This window comes from Anabrus simplex, chromosome 3 (assembly GCF_040414725.1).
Source record: "Anabrus simplex isolate iqAnaSimp1 chromosome 3, ASM4041472v1, whole genome shotgun sequence".
Taxonomy (NCBI): Eukaryota; Metazoa; Arthropoda; class Insecta; order Orthoptera; family Tettigoniidae; genus Anabrus; species Anabrus simplex.
The window spans coordinates 411,626,538-411,640,953 of NC_090267.1; the positions used below are offsets into that span (position 1 = coordinate 411,626,538).

At 41.0% G+C, this 14,416-nt stretch overlaps 2 protein-coding genes across 2 annotated transcripts in view; both read left to right on the forward strand.

Moving 5' to 3' along the window:
- Acat1 (Acetyl-CoA acetyltransferase 1) overlaps positions 1 to 12,107 on the forward strand; it is a 226,245-nt gene extending 214,138 nt beyond the window's left edge. The window contains exon 10 of the mRNA XM_067143401.2: positions 12,019 to 12,107. Within this exon, the coding sequence (XP_066999502.1) occupies positions 12,019 to 12,022 (4 nt within the window). The 3' untranslated portion in view covers positions 12,023 to 12,107. The remainder of the gene's footprint in view (positions 1 to 12,018) is intronic.
- The window catches only part of bdg (bedraggled), an 842,871-nt gene that overhangs the window by 58,116 nt on the left and 770,339 nt on the right, over positions 1 to 14,416 (forward strand). The window lies entirely within an intron of this gene.

The window sequence follows — 14,416 nt, forward strand, 5'->3', positions numbered from 1 at the left end:
TCCTTCCCATTCCCAGGCCTTTCCTGTCCCATCGTCGCCATAAGACCTATCTGTGTTGGTGCGACGTAAAGCAACTAGCAAAAAAAGAAGAAGAAAAAAAAGAAGAAGCCTGTCGCACTCCTCTGGGGTAATGATTAATGAATGATTAATGAAATGAAATGATACTGGAGAGTGTTGCTGGAATGAAAGATGAAAGGGAAAACCGGAGTACCCGGAGAAAATCCTGTCCTGCCTCCGCTTTGTTCAGCAAAAAATCTCACATGGAGTGACCGGGATTTGAACCGTGGTATCCAGCGGTGAAAGGCCGGCGCGTTGCCGCCTGAGCCACGGAGGCTTGGAAAATAATGCTAATATTAAAAATAATAAATAATAATGTTATTATTAATAATAACTAGCACGAGAATTGGTAATGGATTTCACGATTCCTTCATGAATTTATGCAAAGTTACCGTACATGCCTGTATTCAAACGTTTAATATGGCATGTTAAAATGATATTCTTTTACGAAAGTAACGTAAAGTACGATAAAGCTGAACAAATTGGAGACAGAATGAGGACGATCAGAGATTTTATTGAACGATACAGTTCCTGGTCCAAAGTTGTGCGTAGTTCTCCCTGTTTCTCGGTTATGTCTGTCTGTTAGGTCATCAGCCCAGAGGCTGGTTGGATCCTCAAATAGCACCACCAAAGGTTATGCGGTTATAAGGAAACCCCAAAAACCAATGGCAGCACCAAAATGAGGCGTACCATACTGCTAATAATAAGAGTTGGTGTCTGACATTTCTTAGAGGGAGGTCCGTTTACTGCCTGCCGAGGCGGGATAAAGGGAATGGCTGTGTGGTTGCCATGGAAACGAGGGTGGGGCGACAGCGGTTGCCATGGAGATAAAACTTCAGGGCAGCTCGTCTTGCTGGGAGTTGCCAAACCTCTCAGTGTCTCTGATAAGAACCTGATTGTTTGTATAAGAGTGATAGCAAATGGGACGACACCGCCTGGCCAGGTAGTCTTCAACAGATCCCAGCGGTCAGAATGAAGGAGGGAACAAGTGAGCCGGAAGCGAGGGGTAAGAGCATGTAGAAAGGAATGCTGGAATGTGGCAACATCGTAAAATGGCACGTGCAGCGCTCCTCCCTCCAACCTTACGTGTCAGACGCCAACTTTAGTTAAGTCTAGTATAGGCAAGGTGAGGAGTGAGGTAGTTTGCCATTGCTTTCCTCACTGGGTCAGAAAGTACTATTGCAGCACGACTGACCCTATGAGCAGCACCTTTCATAACACTCAGATGCACTGAATGTCATTACTCAGCACTACCCATACCACAGCAACTTCCATATTGTCACAGCCATGGATGTTGACTGGGACTTCGGTGGAAGCTACACTTTACTCTGGCCTGTGCCAAGAGATGGATGCAAAAGTACTGTATCCATCAAGAAATGAGAGCAGGCAGATTCTCGGTTATATATTGTTGTAAATCTGAAACCGGCAGTGGTGCTGTGGGTCAAGATTCATGAAACCAATCGTTGACGATAACCTCTCTTATTATCTGCTCTATCGAAAATAGTAAAATAGTCCTTTAACCCAATTTGAAATGACATGACAGCCTGTAAAACAGTCCGTTAATGATATCTCCCTTATTAATCCTCGTATCGAAGCGATTCACTTGAGAAAAAAGTTTTAGAAAATTGATTTCCATTAAGGCAGGCAGATTTCCACTAAGTTTGTTTGTGTATATTTTGTGGGAGTTCAAAATCACGGTTTCGGTTCCGTATAAACCCCCATTCAGTTCAGGAATTTACACACAATGTTGACCCTGAAACCAGTCCAAGGGCAGGTGGATTCTAAATATGAAGTTTGGTAGAAATATATCCAGTAGTATCCAAGTTATAAGAACTTAGACAAATAAACAAACAGACACCGAAGCTAAAAAATATGCAGATGGTCATTACTACATCTGAAACGGATAACTGAATAAAAATTTCGCCCAAATAGTCAGCGTACAGACACATGGTCGTTACGACTTTGTTTATGTAGGTAAGGAATCTGCTCCACGTACAACACCTTTTGGGCTATGTCCACTGGTCTTAGCCTGTAAAACCGCCCATAAATCATATATCCCTTATTAATCATACTATATAAAAAGTGCACATGAGAAAAAGGTGTTAGAAATGTATTTCCATCACAGCTGATTGACCTCCATCCAGGTTGGTGTTTTCTATAAACACCCACTTCACTCCGGGAATTTGAAATGCTATGGACCTTAAAAGTTACCTTTAGACAAGCAGATACTAAATATGAAGCTTGGTAAAAATATTTCCAGTAGTTTTACAGTGATAGAAATATGCTTTATACGCACCCACTTTTAATAAGTCTGCTCGAACTTAGATTGAAAAAAGGTCCATTAATGATACAAGATCCCTTATTAATTCTCGTATCGAGATGATGCACATGAGAAAAACGTTTTAGAAATGGATTTTTATTAAGGCAGGTAGATTTCCATTAACTTTGGTTGTGTATATTTTTTTGGAGTGCAGAATCACGGTTTCGGTTCCGTATAAACCTCCAGTCACTTCAGGCATTTACAAACAATATTGGCTCTAAAACCAAGGACAGGTGGATTCTAGATATGAAGTTTGGTAGAAATATATCCAGTAGTTTTCAAGTTTAAAGGACTCAGACGAACAGACACCAAAGTCAAAATATATGCACATGGTCATTATTTCACCTGAAACGGATAAATGAACGAACATTTCGCCAAAATAGTCAATGTACAGACACACTGTCGTTACAATTTTATTTATATAGATGATATAAATCTCGCTCCTTTAATCGGTGGGAACAATGGAAACTAGACAACTATAAAAGCTACATTACCTTCGTCTCTGATAGCGATTTTCTTTTCAGGGCTTGGAAATTATCATCCTCAAATTCCATTGCAATGAGCTGGATTATGTTTTTTTTTGGAATGTTAAGGATTAACCGCATTAACAAGTAGGAAACGAAATGGGAAACATATTTTTCCTGAAATATCATAGCAAAATGTTTTGCTGGTAGCTTCGTATATCTCAGGTTGTAGAATTACACCGAACGAGTTGTCTACGCGTTTCATACATCTCGTAGCTGTGAACTTGTATTCGGGAGATAGTGGGTTCGAACCCCACCGTCGGCAGCTATGAAGATGGTTTTCCGTAGTTTCCTGTTTTCACACCAGGCAAAAGCTGGAACTGTACCTTAATTAAGATTTCTAGCCTTTTCTTATCCCACCGTGGCCAAAATATTTAACTGAGTCGGTGCTACGTTAAAACACTCGCAAAAGAAATGTAGGATTATAGTCGTGATGAGGTATAGTTCTAATGTACAAATATTTTTCTGAGGACTTACTCAGGAAAAACTACACACGGGCAGCTGCAGCTTTATGCATAGCCGTATAACGCATGCATATGCACTGCCGGAGCTGCTTATTAAGATGGAAATTTAAAACTTTTACCCGACGTTTGAATTGTAGTTTCTTCCTTAATATTTCAGTAGTACTAGTATAATGAATATCTTCTTCCGTCCACTTGCCTAAACTCTAGTGCTTGTGGCATGAATAGCGTTTCCTGCAAATTTTACGCCACACAGCTTCCCATTTCTGCTCTGTTGCTCTCAGTGCTCCAGAAGAATTCCATGCTGTCTTCAGGCGATTATGTAATATTTTGTGATGTAAGGTGCTTGAATCCTATTTCCTTCTTCTTCTTCTTCTTCTTCTTCTTATAATAATAATAATAATAATAATAATAATAATAATAATAATAATAATAATAATAATAATAATAATAATAATAATTGTTACCGTGATTTCCGCGGAGCAGACAGTGAAAGAAGCGTGAGGGGGTGAATGGCTGGATAAAGCATACTGTACACCGAAGTTTAAATAATGCTAAGAAAATCAAGTGAAAAAATGTATTTTCTTTCTTTTCCTATGATTGGAAATTTCCAACAACAACAACAAAGGAACGTTTAACCACAAGAGCTTAGAAGCTCGAAAATTTACAACAGAGGAGCCCGTAAGCTCAGAAAGCCTTACAATAGTAGAGCTTGTAAGCTCAGAATATTGAGAATACTGGGGGAGGAGAACTCCCATCTCGAACGAAACAGTTAATGACTTCTGACCCGTAGGTCTCATAAATTTACATTTTGTGAAAATCGGCTAGCCTGTACATATCTGGAAATGGGCCGATGACCTAGCTGTTAGGCCCCTTTAAACAATCATCATCATTATCATCATCATATATCGGGAAAAATAGAGTACACACTGTTCAGAAAAAGAAGCCGTAGCTTCTAGAACACATTTACATAGCACATGGCTCGATTTACAATATTAGTTTTACAAAACGCCCTTTATTGGGCCAGTAGATTACATTATGTTTAACGACTAACATCACAGACGCTTGAAGGAGGAAAAAATATTGCCTTCAAATTTAAGTAAGTAAGACCTTCGCTACCCTTATCTTATGGTAGAGCCACGCCCGGAAAGAACGAAAGATCCTGAAATTAACAGAGGCCGGAGTCCACACTATACGGTCATGAACAGAAAAAGAGGAAAGGAGAAAGGTTATACTAGAAGGCCGAGAACAAAATGAGAATAGAGACTGAAACACATAAGCACTCCAAAATCTAAGTTCAAGGAAAGCACCTTAATGGGCATAATCCCCGATGACACAGAGGCTAAGCCATACTAAGAGGTGATTAAGGGAAGATAAATCTTTAAATCCGAAAACAGGAAGGCAAATTTAGAACATTGAAAACTTAGCCATCCAAAATGAAATTTGAGGGAAGGGAACGAGGGTATACACTCCTGGTACTTACATTTTACCAAATCTCCATTAGAAGACTTCCTAGAGAAACCTACATTTAAGTCGAAGGAGAAACCCGTACATTAAAATTACAGAAACGCTCGACAACCTAACTGTTACTCACAGAAAGTTCTTTATTTTCCTATGACTGGATATTTCCAACAACAACAACAACAACAACAACAACAACAACAACAACAACAACAACAACAACAATTACAACAACAACAACAAAGGAACGTTTAGCCACAAGAGCTTAGAAGCTCGAAAATTTACAACAGAGGAGCCCGTAAGTTCAGAAAACCTTACAATAGTGGAGCTCGTAAGCTCAGAATGTTGACAATACTGGGGGAGAACTCTCATCTCTAATGAAAGTCAATGACTTCTGATCCGTAGGTCTCATAAATTTACATTTTTTGAAAATAGGCTAGCCTGTACATATCTGGAAATGGGTCGATGACCTAGCTGTTAGGCTCCTTAAAACAACAAGCATCATCATCATCATCATCATCATCATCATCATCATCATCATCACATATCTGCCACCTTCTCACGCCAGACATCGCCCTAGCATCTCCCGAGGGAGAAGTCCTCAGTCCGTTATGACGTAGCACATTCAAATATACACAGCAGCAAGACACTTGGTTCAAAAACACACCGCTTTTATAGGAGCCTGGCAGATAACTCAAGAACAAATGATGTGTTTTAATGTTTGATTGGACGAACAGATTTTTATATCAAGCCGTATTATTGGCGGATCAATTTGATAACAGTGATTATAATTCCAAAATATTAAATGAACAATTGAAAGTTGATTGAGTTACTCAACTTCCAAATACAAAGATTCTCGCTGATTAGTTGCAGTCTCTCAACACAAGGTAGCACTAGAATATTGATTCTAGGGACATCTGGTCACAAAAGGAAATTTTCTAGAATATAAGATAGTTCAGTCAGTTTTGAATATATAACATCACATTCGGAGATACGGGCGCAGTTTGAAGAGACGGGGTGGTCTAACTCATGACACATTAATAATAATAATTGTACCGGGAGGTACACCCCAAAGCCGCGCATTCAAATTCAGCGCCTAAATGAACTTCTCGATTGGTAAAACAGTGAAACTGAAACTACACCAACTTAGAACTTTACTCAGAAGATGTCACCACAGAAATATGATGTAATTTTGTTATTGTAAAGTTTCCTAAACTGACTGAATTTCTCCTAGTTTTGTTTGCTATACATCAAGAAGTTTGGAAATTTCTCCACAGATGACACTACAAAAACTATGATCACGCACCCTGGTGCAAAGTGTAGGAAGTTATAATTTAAAGAAGTTTTGTATTTCTAGGTTTTTGTAACTGATTGATGTTCATTTATTTTTGGGTTGGCAATATTTCCTTTTTTATTCCGCCAGTTTTTAAATCTAGCCAATCTCTAATTTCTGTATTTAATTTTCAACCTATCACAGGTTTCTTATTCGAATCTGAGTGTAACTTTGAAATCTACCAATAAAATTGGGAGGGTGTGGCTATTTTAGTCTTGAATGATCTCTAACCTTCCCTAAGGGTTTATAAACTACGGCTTTTCAAGATTCTTGGCCAATTCATCGTCATCTTTCTGAATGCTTGTTAAGCAGGAGGCGGGCGGCCTCTTTCGTCGGCAGCTAGAACATCTTCAAGGTAATGGCCACATAACTTTATTTTTTCTTGCTACCTCCGCAGTTTAATCCGAGGGAAAGGTCCGAATCTTTAACTATGTAACATACGTTTCTAAAATGTAAATTTTCTTTCGGCTAATGTAAAACTTCATAAATTTCCTAAAGTCTTTAACTATAAATCGGGGATAGAGAGTGATGTACCCTCTCGAGCTCCCCTTCATCTTGGTTTGAGGTGACTTCGTTTTGTAACGGTTTTCTGCCTGTAATGTGTTAACGTAATTTATATACAAGTCACCTCAGTACTTTGGGAATAGCCCCTGTTTCATCGGCCTAGAGCCCCTTAGGTTGTTTTAGAGTTCATATCTGGGAGTGCAAGTGTACGCCTCCACTCAGTTTGTGTTCGGGCCGTTTATTTAACCTGTTCTTTTGTCAAGGCGCTGTAGGTTGGATACTAGATACCCCTATATAACATTATCTTTCAATTTGTAAGTTGTGCCTTCATGGGCGAGTGATTGTAATTTTCTGATATTGCCTTGAATAGGCTAGAAGATACTGAGAGCCTGTTTGCTCTTTTTCGAAGTTTTTGTAAGATTAACGAACGCCTCTGGGAGGCTAGAGATTGTAATTGAGGGAGCATGTGCTCTTGAATTAAGGGGATTTCTGCCCTTAGATAAATGATTCCTTAGTGTGAATTACAGTTTTGGTGAACTGAATCAGGTATCGCTGACTTGGTAAAATAGGGGCTTGAAGCCCAAAATTATTAAAGTTCTGAATCTTGGATTTTCCTAGTCTTGTTGCAAGATAATTGTTGTGTTCACTCAGTGAAAAATATTAAGTTATTTTTTTTGGAAAAGAAATATAACCTTTTAAAGTTTTAAATCAATTCTTGATAGCGTAGTTAGACCCATTCAAGCCCGCACCTTCTTTAACCTCTTTCTGCTCCACGGGTATCCCCGTAATAATAATAATAATAATAATAATAATAATAATAATAATAATAATAATAATAATAATAATAATAATAATAATAATACTCATGGGCGACTTCAACGCACAAGTCTGCAAGGAGAAGAAATACTGCAGGACAGTAGGCAGAGGACCAACAGAAATGGCGAGTGACTCTTAGACCTTTGTGGTAAACACAACCTGATTCTAAAATCAACCGCGTTCAAGCCACTACGTAGGAAGGCCATGACCTGGAAGAGTCCAAATCACAGACTGGATGAATTTCATATATACCATGTGGCTATTGACAGGAGATGATGCAGGCAAATGCAGAACGTCAAGGTCTTGAGACGAGCCAACCTTGACTCTAACCACTATCTCTCCCTACTAAAAACCAACCTACAACCCTTGAGGAGAGCGCCCAAAACCCCAAAGGCCTCTACGATACCTAGGTTCAACACCCAACAGCTGAGTGATGAGGATTTTGACTTCGAGACCTCCCTTGAGAAGAACAAACAGAAGCAAGGGTGGCCTACTCTATAAAAGGCTCTACTGGACGCCGCTCAAGAAATCATCCCTGCTTCATCCAACGAAGGTAAGCACCCCTGTTAAACCACAGAATGCGATCAGGCTACGGATGAAAGGTGCAGAGCCTGGATCAAATGGAACCAGAGCAAGGATGAGCCCAACCATCGGGCTTTCTCTGCGCAAAGAAAAATAACAGCGACCATCATCCGCAAAACCAAGAGGAACTACCACCCAACAAGGACCTCAAGAACACAAGGCCCCAGGTGAAGATGGTATAGTTGGAGAGATCTGGAAGCACGTAGATGAACAGTCCCTGCAGAGTAGCATCCAGATCATTCAGAACAAATAGAGAACAGAGGTCTTGCCAGAGGAATGGACCTCAACCGTGATAAAATCCACTACACAAGAAGAGAAGTAAGACCGACCTCAACAACTATAGAGGCATCTCCCTGTTGCTTTTAACATACAAGGTCTTCTATAGATCCCTGCTAACTAGAGGCACCGAACAGCTGAACTCCCAACTAGGTGAATACCAGGCTGCTTTCCGCGTCAGCAGTTCCTGTGCAGAGCAGTTACAAAACCTCAAGACCATTTTCACATATAGGAGCCGAGGGGAATATCTCTGGGTAGCCATTATGGTGGATGTCCAAAATGCATACGACTCAATAGACAAACAGACCCTCTTTTCTACCCTGTGGAAATTAGTCCTAGATGAGAAGACAACCAGACTGGTCCAAGCCATCTTGAAGAACACCACCTTCAAAGTCAAGTTCAGGGGATGAGCTCTCCGAGAGATGGTTTTCCGTGGTCCCATTTTCACACCAGGCAAATGCTGGGGCTGTACCTTAATTAAGACCATGACCGCTTCCTTCTCATTCCTAGGCCTTTCCTATCCCATCGTCGTCATAAGACCTATCTGTGTCGGTGCGACGTAAAGAAAATAGATAAAGGCAAATTTTTATTCATAAATCTAGACACACTTGCTTTCATTCCTGCCGTACCTTATGGAACATACGGCATCAATAAAGCATCACCGTCTGGTCCTGCTGATGACCAACCTCTTTACTTGTCCGGTGTTCATGTAAATCACTTGTTGGCTGTGCGGTTTGGGTCACGTAGCTATCAGCTTGCATTCGGAAGATAGTGAATTCGAACCCCACCGTTCGGCATCCCTTAAGATGGTTTTCTGTGGTTTCCCATTTTCACAACAGGCAAATGCTGGGGCCGTACCTTAAATAAGGCTTCGCCTCTTCCTTCCCAATCCTAGCCGTTTCCTTCCCCGTCGTCGCCATAAGACCTATCTGCGTTGGTGCGACGTAAAGCAAACTGTAAAATAAAAAATAAATAGAAGTAATCACTTGTTGCCAGTATCCTTTGATCGGCCGGGAATCGAACTCGGGACCCTCTGAACGGAAGGTAGTACGGTGACCATTCCGCCAGGGAGCCGGACTCAAGAATTAGCTGGAAAGCCGTACTGCATGGTCGAATAAGAACGAAAGCCAGAATTAAAAAGAGAAGTTATTAAATTCCCCTTTGGGAAAACAAATGATCGTAAATACAGCATGTCTTTGAAACCCTAGGTACCTGTATGTGCACCTATCTCCGAAGAGATAGGTGGTGTGTGAGGTACCGATACCGGTGCGCTCCTGGCGCTCCTCTGTCGGTCGTGTTATGTGTTTTCTTAATTTAGATGTTTTAAGTTTGTGTTTTTAGATCATTTGCGTGTTTTGTTTCTGTTTGATGTTTAAGAAATTGTGTTATAATTGGCTCTTGTGTGAGGTGTACCTGGGTAGCTTGACATTCTGTGACATGGCTAGCACAGCGATTTTAGTGTGTGCGATGCGGGTTAACCACGCCTTATGTTGCGTATGTGAATTAGCAACGACTACATCGCGAAAAATTGCGTCTCATTATTCAATTAAATGTGGTATTTAAATACAAATAAATTTGACGGATGTAATTTCTAAGCATCGTTAATGGCAGCTTGTTTGTTTATGATGCACCCGCCTCGGTTTCCGAGTGTTCCAGTGCTTTTTAGAGCTTTAGGGAGTGAGGTGGTTTAATGCAGTTTAGGAAGTGAGGACATGTTCTTGCTGTCTGGGCGGGGGTGGGTTCTTGGTGGCTTTAGGATATTATAAGTTGTCTGCTTGGCATGGAGGGTGGGGGGTTCTGGCTATGGGTCGATAGGAGGTTCAGTAGAAGTAAATTTAGGATGGTGGTGGTGTCTTGGCTGAGTTGGTTACTGGGCTGGTAGGTGCGGGGTCCGGGGTTCGAGTGAGGTTGGGTGTTGAGACCTGGATGTGCAGGAGGATTAGGGTTTGACTGTAAGTGTTTAGCATGTCTGTAGTGGTCCTTCACTGCCTTTTTAATGAAGGGGCAACCAGGGAATGAGGCGGCATGACTGCCTTGGCAGTTTGCACGCCTCGGCTGGTCCCGCGGCACCGTGCAGTCAGTGTGACGGTGCGAACCGCCACATCTGTTACAGCGAGTAGCTGCTGTACAAGCAGCTGCCGAGTGATGTTGTAAAAGGCAGTTGAAGCATTGTGTGACAAGGGAGGGGCGGGGTGGGTCGTAGGTTCGAGTCGCTGTTGTGTTGGTTTTGCATGTTGGCTGTCTGGCAGTCCTGGGAGTAGGTTTTTTACGTCTGCTCCTAGTCTGCGTGTACTTGTTTACTGTGTCCGTGCCCGGTTGTGAGACTAATGAGGTCTCAGTCCCGGGTTCGGTTGCAGAGGGGGGGGGGGGAGGGGGGAGTCGGTGCTGGCATGTCTTTGAAAAAATGTGTGAAACGATGTTGCCTAGCAACCGTGCAGGCTGTGATGTGAAGTATTGATGGATGACCACGACATAAAAATCCACGGCCTGCGCAGCTCTCAAGGTACTGTTGTTAGGTAACATCACGTCACACATTTCGATAAATTGCACTATTACTCTGCTCACATTTTTGGATGAACCCCATCTCTAAGACAATGTCAACAAAAGGAAAAGAAAAAAACCTCTTGCCATCGGTCGCTGTTGATTGGAAGTAATCTTAGGTATAAAGCATGTACTGAGTAAGTGTCATGTGAAAAAAAGAAGTGAATCACTGCCTCCTGACGTTTGCTTGTCTGTTTCCGTGTGATATACTTTGTTAGATACGATAGGTTATTGAGGTTATATTATGGAACGTGTCGTTTTACAATGCTCATAAATTGAAGGCGAAAAGGAGTTACTACTTTTTGCAAGAAGAAAATTATTGACATAATCAATCAAGGAAATATTTATTTATTTATTTATTTATTTATTTATTTATTTATTTATTTATTTACAATTTTCATCAATTACTTGTTTTAAAATGCAGTTATGTTCAGATTTACTTCAATATAAATTTCTTATTACATTTAAGGTTTATTAATAGTGACTGGGGTTTTAAGTCACACCGAATTTAAACAGCCATCTGTCACCGTGAGCCATGATGTAAACACTATAACATGTGACAGCAAGCGTGTGTGCTATTGGCTACCACTAGCTGACGTAATGTTACCGCGTGGCTCAGCTCCCTCTCGCACTGCAAGACTGCTGTTCAGAGATATTCCAAAATCTTTCTTTTTATAGTGGGAGAGTAAAAGTGGATAATAAGTAATCATATATTGTGGCATGAAATGTCATATGGCTTATAGTGCCGGGATATCCCAGGACGGGTTCCGTAGGCGACCTGCGCGACGTGATGAGGATGAAATGATGATGAAGACAAGACATACACCCAGCCCCCGTGCCATTGGAATTAACCAATTAAGGTTAAAATCCCCGACCCGGCCGGGAATCGAACCCGGGACCCTCTGAACTGAAGGCCAGTACGCTGACCGTTCAGCCAACGAGCGGGACTATTGTGGGATAATCAATATATAATAGTATCCAAATATGTCAACGATTCATTTTTTAAAACAATTTGCATTCTAGCACAAAATTGGATAAAGTACAGAAAAAACGCAAATTTTCAACCTGGAGGCTGGTTGGCTACATTTGTTATTCAATATAATCCTCACTAGGCATAATATTATTTATTTTTTTCTTTTCTAGGTGAGTGATGGAGCTACTGTACATGACTGATGAATGAAGAAAGTTATCTACTAACTGTGAGTTATTCCTGCTGTTTGAATAAGTCCTATGTAACGCATGTTGTAGTTAAACTGATTTATAAAAAGAACAAATATAGCAGGCCTAAGAAAAACAAAAAAACCATCATCATGAGAATAAATATTTACGAAACTTACCAAACATCACCATAATAAGCGTATCAGAGTGTAAGTAGCAACAATGGAGATTTACTTACCTGAGGACATTATTAATTGAAGTTCAGATTATAATCAAGCCTACACCAGTTATGTTAATAAATACGGTTCTTCATTCGTACAGGTCATTGTTATATTTATCTGATTATTATCACTGTAGGCTTTTAATCTTCAAGGAAAATTAAAGAAATATTTAAAATATCATATAGTTCTATAAGACTGGCGGGCCTTTGCCTGCTAAGAGACCACTGCGCATCCCTAAGGCCTGCAGGATACGACGTTACGCGTGGTCAGCTTGACGAATCCCCCCCCCCCCCCCCGGCCATTATTTTTAGCACTCTAAACTTGGCCCGCTATCTCACTTTCAGGTACCTACTCAGTTGTTCTCACGTAGGCTGAGTGTACATCGAGCCAGCCTTCAGATCCAGGTAAAAATCCTTAATCTGGTCGGGAATCGAACCAAGGGCCTCCAAGTAACCGGCAGGCTCACTTCCCGTAGTGGGGACGGCGAAAGAAAAATAAGATATGGAATATAACCGTAATGACTTTCGCGATACATTATGAAAGTTGGCAACCACGAAAAATGTTGTCAGTATCCGAGTTAAAAGATAATAATAAAAAATCCCTTAAGGAACTTTAATTTAATATCACATATTAAGAATATCAAATTTTTAATTTCACATATTAAGAATATCAAATTTAAAAAATCGGGTTAGTCATAAAATTAACCAGTGTTTCATCTCAGTACGGCATCAGACTCATCGGCTGGAATAAACACTGTTACTTACTCATTATTTTCACATCGCAGACGGCTGCTGCTCCCCCCCCCCCCATCCACACTTCCCAGTCAGCACCTGTTCAGTCTAGGTCAAATAGACTGATGCACCGATTATAAATCAAGCTGTTCTTCTAGACCATTTCTCTATCGTGCATACAGATACATACATACATACATACATACGTACATACAAAATAATTCGTTTTTCACTCTAAAGGAGCACCGAGTAAGTGGCCGCGCACTTTGGGTCACGTAGCTATTAGTTTGCATTCGGGAGATAGTGGGTTCGAACCCCACTGTTGGCAGTCCTGACGATTGTTATTCGTAGTTTCCTATTTTCATACTTGACAAATGCTAAGGTTGTACCTTAATTGAGGCCATGGTCACTTCCTTTCCAATCCTAGTCCTTTCCTATCCTATTGTCGCCATAAGATCTGTCTGTGTCGGTGCGATGTAAATCAAATTGTAAACAAAAATGTCCCCAAAGGGGGTGGGGCGGGACACCTAGAATTATAATAATAGACACAAATTTTCCTCTCTTTATCAAATAGAGCAATGGCAGTTTTAAAATAATGACTGAGTAGGCCGTGTGGTCAGGGTCGCGTAGCAATGAGCTAGCAATCGTGAAATAGTGGGTTCGAATCCCAACGTCGACAGCCCTGAAGATAGTTTACTGTGGTTTTCCATGTTCAAACCAGACTGTGCCTTAATGAAGGCCACGGCTACTACATTCCTAATCCTAGCCCTTTACAGTACTTGCGTTGGCGAAAACCTACGATGTACAGTATTTGAGTGACGTTAAACAACCACCACATATTTAAAATACATCTTAAAAATCTTTTGGATGGGATAGGCTAGATCTAGGACTGAGATGGAAGCGACAGTGATTTTAATTAAAGAACAGCCCCAGCATTTGCGCGGTGTGAAACTGGGAAATCACAGGAAACCATATTCGGGGCTGCCGACAGTGGTGTTCGAACTCACTATCTCCTGAATGCAAACACAAAGCTTCGTAACAGAAATCATGTCGCCAGCTAACTCGGTTTATTATTATTATTATTATTATTATTATTATTATTATTATTATTATTATTATTATTATTATTATTTCTTAATCCGTTCACCCTGGAGGATTGGTTTTTCCTTCGGACTCAGCCAGGGATCCCACCTCTACCGCCTCAAGGGCAGTGTCCTGGAGCGTGAGACTTTGGGTAGGTGGATGAAACTGGGAAGGAGGACCAGTACCTCGCCCAGGTAGCCTCACATGCTGTGATGAACAGGGGCCTTTTGAGGGGATGGGAAGATAGGAAGGAATAGGCAAGGGAGAGGAAGGCAGTGGCCGTGGCCGTAAGTTAGGTACCATGCCGGGATTCGCCTGGAGGAGAAGCGGGAAACCACGGAAAACCAC